This window comes from Gadus morhua, chromosome 17, assembly GCF_902167405.1.
Source record: "Gadus morhua chromosome 17, gadMor3.0, whole genome shotgun sequence".
Taxonomy (NCBI): Eukaryota; Metazoa; Chordata; class Actinopteri; order Gadiformes; family Gadidae; genus Gadus; species Gadus morhua.
In genome coordinates this window covers 6,545,223-6,552,722 of record NC_044064.1, presented here as the reverse complement: position 1 = coordinate 6,552,722, position 7,500 = coordinate 6,545,223, and the positions used below count along the sequence as shown (strand labels likewise).

Here is a 7,500-nt window from a genome sequence, read left to right as displayed (position 1 = left end):
TTTAGTGAAGGGGGCGGAGCTCAAGAGAGAGGTGGAGTCTCTGTGCTACCGCGAGCGACGTACACTCTGTCTCCAGGCAACAGTTACCATGGTGATGTACGCCTGCAGAGGAAAGGTAACGATAGACAGATTAACTCTAACTATATCAATAAAATGAATCTAAAAAAATAACATCGAACCTAACCCCAAATATATTTATAAAGCCAATCTAGAAATAACCCTTACCTTAATATATGTGTAAAGTTAATAAAACAATGATCTTACAATCATCTGTAGATAACAATATATTAACTTTCTCTCCCTCTCCCTCCCTCTCTCTCTCTCTCTCTCTCTCTCTCTCTCTCTCTCTCTCTCTCTCTCTCTCTCTCTCTCTCTCTCTCTCTCCCCCTCTCTCTCTCTCTCTCTCTCTCTCTCTCTCTCTCTCTCTCTCTCTCTCTCTCTCTCTCTCTCTCTCTCTCCCCCTCTCTCTCTCTCTCTCCATCCCTCAGGAAGACTCGTGTCTTGTATGGAGTGCTAACCAATTTCCGTGCTCGCCCCCTCCCTCTCCGTCCTCCTCTCTCTCCTCTCCTCTTCGCTCCTCCTCTCCTATCTGCTCTTCCCCTCTCTCCTCCTCTCTCGTCTCCTCTCCTCTCCACTCCTCCTATCCTGTCTCGTCTCCTCTCCTTTTCTCCTCTCATCTCTCCTCTCCTCTGCTTTCCTCCTCTTGCCTTCCCTCTACCCTTTCCCCTCCTCGCCCCTCCAGAGTAAGGTTAGAAACACACACACACACACACACACACACACACACACACACACACACACACACACACACACACACACAGTTAGTGTGTGCTGAAGATGGAGTTGCGTTATATATCAAATGTTTAACAACGGTGTATACGTGTGTGTGTGTGCCAGTTTTTTAAAGCGTAAACATCAAACAGCTTCTGGAGAGCAGAAGTTGAAGAGGTAAGTCATCCAACCAACCAATCACAGAGCAGCTTGTCTAGACAGCCAATCCGTTTCTAGCAGGCCTGTATCTACATCCAATGTTTGTCTGTCTATCTGTCTTACTGTCTACCTGTCTGTCTGTCTCTCTAACTGTCTACCTGTACGTCTGTCTACCTGTGTAAAGGCCGCTGCTGACCTCAGAACAAGAAAATAGGACAGGTAAGAGTGTGTGTATGTATGTATGTGTGTATTTATGTGTATAATGGGTTTTCAATATGTGTCTTAAATGTGTGTGTGTGTATGTGTGTATATGAGGTGTATGTGTGTGTGTGTGTGTGTGTGTGTGTGTGTGTGTGTGTATAATGTGTGAGTATGTATGTTTGTGTGTCTGTTTGGATAAATTATGTGTGTGTGTGTGTGTGTAGCTGTCCTCTGGGAAGCGTCCATGGAGTTCTTGGCCAGAACGGAAGCTGATGAAGACGATGAGGCTGACGAAGAGAATAGCGTCTTCACTGCATCCATCTCCTCCTTCTTATCTGGGATCGCCATGGAAACCCTCCCCCTGCGGTACAGCCCAGCCCACAAGGAGCGCCTGGCCGCTAGCGCGGCGATGCAGTCAGGAGATAGGGGGCGGTGCTTCAAGAGACGAGGGGCGGAGTTTATCTCCCCTATAGACAGTTACTATGTCCTGTCACTCAGAGGTATACACATACACACGCACACACACATACACACGATCACACTTGTGCGTACGTCTAGTCCAGATGATTAAAACATGATTAAGTAGTTCCATCACACATAGGTAGTCCCTTTACCACCTCTCTCTCTCCCCCCCCCTCTCTCTCTCTGGCCCCCTCTCTCTCTTCCCCCTCCTCTCTCTCTTCCCCCTCCCTCTCTCTCTCCCCCCCTCCTCTCTCTCCCCCCCCCCCCCCTCTCTCTCTTTCTCTCTCTGACTCTGTCTGTCTCTGTGAAAACAAAAACTGTGAATCGGTGAAGGCAGGTTAAGAAGGGATTTGTGGACAGAGCTAGCCGGCAGTCAGACACCAGCTACAGCGACTGTGACTCTGATGATGCTAGTGACGTTTACCAGCCAGCCAGGAAGAGTCCGCTTACACCGCTCAAAGAATCAGACATTTCCTGCAAAACACTCATATCACTAGCGGTGTGACGGTGGTGGATTACTAAAGTCTCACCTACAGACCTAAGAAAACGTTTTTAAAACTAAAAGGACAACTGAACCGAGTAGGGAAGCCGATCCTTACTTGGTCACTTGAGAGGTTTTCATTGGTGTTCTTTCAGCTCTTATTTCTTCCCCCTCATGGATCACTTGAAGGTTGGCCCTTTTAAAGTGAATTGGGCAAAGCACTGGTGCTGATGGTAAAACTAATAGGGGCTTTTCCTGCAACAGCCAAGGGGTGAAATACAATATTCGGCCCATTGAAACTTCTAGAAATACATGATATATGACATTATAGTTGAATAGTCGTGTTGGGAAATAAACGGTTTCCTGCCTCTCTCACCCCCTCTCTCTCTGCAGTGCTGTCCGACAGTGTGTCAGTGGATGCTGTCTTCCTCCCCCTCCTCCCCCCCCCTCCTCCCCCCTCCCCCACTCTGTCACTCCAACACCTGGCTCTCCATCCTCGCCCATGGATCCTTCTCCTCACACGCCCCTCCCCCATCCCCAGGTACTCACCCATACACACACACACTGCCCCCCCACCCCAGTTCAGGTAAACACTCACACACACGCACACACACACGCACACGCACACACACGCACACGTACACGTACACGTACTCACACGCACACGCACACACACACATACACCTCTCCAAGTAAAAACACACACACACACACACAAACACCTCCCCCAAGTAAACACACACACAACACTGACACACAAACATAAAACACACGCATACACACACTCCCCCCCAGACACGCACACACACACACACACACATACACAATCAATCAATGTCTTTATTGAGATCTGTGAGGGTGTGTTTTTTGTAGGTGACCTCATCAACATGGCAGGCCAGCTGTCCAATCAGAGGCTCCTCTGTGTTCTGGAGGCGTGTCATCTGGGAGGAGCCAAGACAGAACTGGTGCTGAGCAGAGCTTTCCCATTATAACACACACGTTTACCCTACCAACAGGGGACTACCGGTTTTCATCGACCAAGTGTGGACCTCTATTTCTGGTCATTTAGAAATACAAAAACAGAGTTGTTATAAGTTATTGTCATAATATAACTTGAATACTTAAGCGATATTTCAACCCGGTCTCACGAAAATACGTGACACTGTCACGTTATTTAATCTATTGAAACGTGATCAGGGACACGTATTTTCAAAATATTCGTGTCAAAAAGCACAAATTTCAAACCAATGTATTTCAATTGGGAGCATTTTTCGTGTCACTAAGCACGACTTCCAAACTAAGGTTCTGTCCGGGAGCGTTCTCCCTAATGTCCCTTAAGGAGCTCCGTACAGAACATTTGTTAAAAATTGTCTGTGATAACTAACAATATGACAGCTTTTGGCCACCCGTTTCTACTTTCACCTTTGATTCTGAGAAATTGTGACAATTCACGGATATATTAAATGCAGGTGCGCTGCTCAGGCAAACCGCGAAGGAAAAAAGGGTAGCTGCTTCATCTGTTCTTTTTAGAATTGTATGTCTTGATGTTTATTTTATCTAGCCATCTATTCTCTTGTTTTTGGCTATGTGAATGAACGTCCGCGTCGATGCCTCGATCGCAAGTCCAGTGTCGCGAGCGGACGTTGCCATGACATCTAGTCATGCAGTACTGGGAGACACCATTTCTAACGGCAATGGAGCTAGATTCTAAAAATATCAAAAGATGCCCAAAGCAAATACCTTTAACCCATAGTTGTGTTTTATCAAATTAAAAAATGTGAGTTTCATTGACCACAAATTGAGCAGAAATATTTCGCATACAAATCTTTAAATAGTTTAACCACATTAAGAAAAATACATTCGTTAATTTTTTTTTTATTAGTGAAGCCACAAGTTTTGCACATTATCCAAACAGAATACCTGAAATGTTGATATTTTCAGCCCTTTCGGGTTAAAACAAGAGAAAAGGACAACCTAAGAGTGAAAAGTTTGGGTTAGGTGACCTATAGTTCAAAGATGTCCCTGGTCAGGTAGACTAAATAAAAGTGTATTCCCAATTGCTCCAGGACATTCGTGTAATTTACTTGTGAGCTCTCCCTCAAGCCTAGAGAGACATCAGTGTTGAACCACCAACTGAAAGGGGGTATTTGCCATTAGTATGAGTGACAACATTTCATGGCTATTAATTTAGTTCATTATATTTAGCCGATTTGAATAGACTTTTCTAGCAGGTGAGGCTGTCAAAGAACTAAATATGTAGCAACTACAAAAAGTAAATTTGCAGCATGACCAAATTATACAAAAAGGTATAGGAACTGTTCTAGCAGATACGTTTTAGAAGTCTCTCTTGATAGGCAGGGAATAATTGTCTTTGTCACCCTGTAGTCATGCCATCAAATCTGTGGGGCAAAGTACCGCTACTGATTAATCCAGTAGACTCACCAGTCAAGTCCCCCCAGTTAGAAAATGGAGGAAACCCAGTTAGTCATGTTAATTATTCTGTTGTTACAAATGAAGACTAATACTTTCCACATATTGCGTTTCAAGTTACTGGCTGCAGTCTTGGATTTTATAGTTCTATATGAATAGATTCAATTTACTAAACTATTAATCATGCTTCAGAAGAATTAACCTTTCTTGGATGGCAGATCTACCACAAGCCTCCATTGCCACAACCTCCAGATGGCTTACGACCTACGGCAACTCCTCGACTACTGCAAGCCAACAAATCGGCTCTTGCACACCAGACACGCATCTTGCTTTATTTTAGGTTTTCAAGCATCTTAAAATACCCAAATCATTGCTCCAATACACAAGTCAGCTAATGGCCTACAAGGAAATGCTGAAGCTAGTGTTAGTGATGGTGATAGAAATGGACAAGCTTGCGTGTACAAATATGCAACTAGAATTGCAAGGTTCACAGCCCAGTTGCATAAGTGGTCGCAACCGTTGGATTGTAAGCAAGGGTAAAAAAAAACAAAAGTCTTCCCACAAACTAGTCAACATGGTCAATTGAAAGCCTGTACAAAACGACCCTGGAATAGTCAAATGCAGCTTTACAGCAGATGAATTAAGCCAAATTGCATAAACATCCAATGGTAAACAGTATACAAATGCAATCAAGGTTGCACTCACACTAGGCCATCTGGCCGTGGCCGTCGCAACTGTGGCCTGGCCACGGTACGCTCTTGTACATACGCCATCACGTCGCTAGCATCCAAACAATTCTACCAAACCTTAACCAACTAGTGAAAAATGGAACAAAACTTTAGCACACACCCAGTGACTAATCACCTTGTCCAGGGGTGTTCCAACGTGGTTTACCAGAGGGCCTTGTGGACTTAAAGTATGCCACACATTTGACAGACAGCACCGAATGACGATAAACTAAGCTAATCTACAGGTTACCAGTGCTAGTGCAATTACATGAGCATTTTGCACAATATTTGTACTCCAATGCTACGTAAAGCAGCCTTCTTCAGAAACCCGTAGCCTGCTACATTGAAGGGCAACTGTAACAAATCCTGACCAAGACCGAAAGATGGCTCTGGAAGCCACTACGGCCCACGCAGCAGATTACTGCGTGGACCATGGTGGCTTCCAGATCAACCCTTCGGTGGACCATTCATACACATGTATTCCGAGGATGTTTTGAAGACACTGGAGTCCCATGGCACTAGATTCCTTTGAAAACTAAGTTGGTATGGGGGGGCCCAAAGGGGGCCCCCCCATAGATCTTGTCAGTCATCTAACACCTGTTAAGAAAAACACACACACATCACAAGATACAAATCAGCAAAGCTAGGTTAACAAACAGCGGTGACATGCATGTCAAGGTGCAAAGACCAAGGATACTGATGGCTTGTGTCTGAGGAGACAGCCCAAAAACGTCAACATTTAATAAAGGAAAATAACTTTTACTCACTGCGGTGGTCTGTTTCGAAGTGCCATGTTGGTAGCAATATTTGTCTGGGCTGTTCAGTCAAATGCCCACAAAAACAAACGCGCAACAACGCATACTTTCAGTTCGTATGAAGTGACAATAGTGATCTGCAATCTAGATCGAAAACTTTCAATCCTCACTAAACTCAACCTCGATTGACACAGGCCGATGCAAAAAGTAAACCAAACCCATTGCGTTCACCTTTAATAAAGGGGTGCGTGACAGGTGATCTCAATTAAGAGCTAATCAGAAAGAACACACTGATCGGCACTCACACATGCACCCACACACACACACACGCACACATGCCGGCACACACACACACACACACACACACACACACACACACACACACACACACACACACACACACACACACACACACACACAATCACACATGTGACACATGTTACTTAATAAAGTGTTATGTTCATGAAGTGGCACACACACACAAGGATTGTGTGTGTGTGCCACTGATAACTGTTGTATCAAATGGGATCGAGATATACGACTAAATGGAAGGACAGACAGTAGACACATTACTCCTTTTCAATAGTTTATTTCAACATTATACCATGTCCGTTTGGTCTGATTGTAGTTTAGAGCATGGTTGTAGTCTAGAGTGTAGCTGTAGGCAGAGTGGGGCTGTAGTCTTGTTTTAGTTTAGAGCGTGGTTGTGTCGTTGTAGTTTAAAGCGATGTCGTAGTTTAAAGCATTGTTGTCCTTTAGGGCGCGGTTGTAGTTTAAAGCGTGGCTGCAGTCTTGTTGTAGTTTAGCGCGTGGTAGTTGTAGTTCTTAGTTGTAGTTTATACACGGTGGGCGTGTGCCTGACAGATGTAGCGTAGTCGTTCAAAGCAATGCAGGTCATTAAGCTGACCGTTGCTATGGAGATGAGCACAGTCCTCTGTGGTTGTTCGAGACCCCATCCAGTTGTCAGGCTGATTCGGTTTCCATTTCCTAAACACAATCAAGTAGATATAAATATTTAGAGAAATATAAATATTTATAGGTATATAAATATAATGAATATACTGTATAGGGAAATAGAATAGATATATAGAGAAACAAATGAACAAATAAATAATGAAACATATAGAATTATATATATATATGCAGATAAAATATGTATAAATAAATACACATATAGATAACAAATAGGATGTAAATGGCCCCCGTCTCGGTACGCACCGTCGGTCCATGGTGTACGGCGTCTGGTTGACCCACTCCCACTTCCCCGTCCGTTCGTCCGTCAGACCGATCCAGTGGTACACCGGCATTTGCCTGCTGGTTACAAAGCTCTAGAGCAGACAGACAGGTGGACAGACAGACAGACAGACAAGACAAGCAGGTTAGGCCGTTAGGGACTTGCTGGTAAGCTCTGGAGCAGACGGACAGGTAGACAAAGAGACAGACGGGTAGACATACAGACAGACAGACAGACAGACAGACAGACAGGTTGGACTGGCTAATTTGCCGGTAACAA

The 7,500-nt window shown here is 44.5% G+C and overlaps 2 protein-coding genes across 2 annotated transcripts in view; one reads left to right on the top strand and one right to left on the bottom strand.

The window, feature by feature from the left end:
* The window catches only part of LOC115529839 (RPA-related protein RADX), an 8,296-nt gene extending 5,154 nt beyond the window's left edge, over window positions 1-3,142 (top strand). The window contains 8 exon segments of the mRNA XM_030338921.1: window positions 1-115; window positions 489-748; window positions 898-948; window positions 1,115-1,149; window positions 1,356-1,631; window positions 2,468-2,507; window positions 2,509-2,615; window positions 2,948-3,142. The exon segment at window positions 1-115 is cut by the window's left edge and continues 10 nt beyond it. Coding sequence (XP_030194781.1) covers window positions 1-115; window positions 489-748; window positions 898-948; window positions 1,115-1,149; window positions 1,356-1,631; window positions 2,468-2,507; window positions 2,509-2,615; window positions 2,948-3,066 — 1,003 coding nt within the window. The 3' untranslated portion in view covers window positions 3,067-3,142.
* A 3,418-nt stretch (window positions 3,143-6,560) lies between these two features.
* asgr1a (asialoglycoprotein receptor 1a) overlaps window positions 6,561-7,500 on the bottom strand; it is a 4,119-nt gene continuing 3,179 nt past the window's right edge. The window contains exons 7-8 of the mRNA XM_030338229.1: window positions 7,206-7,315; window positions 6,561-6,974 (exon numbers count right to left, since the gene is read on the bottom strand). Of these exons, the coding sequence (XP_030194089.1) occupies window positions 6,824-6,974; window positions 7,206-7,315 (261 nt within the window). The 3' untranslated portion in view covers window positions 6,561-6,823. The remainder of the gene's footprint in view (window positions 6,975-7,205; window positions 7,316-7,500) is intronic.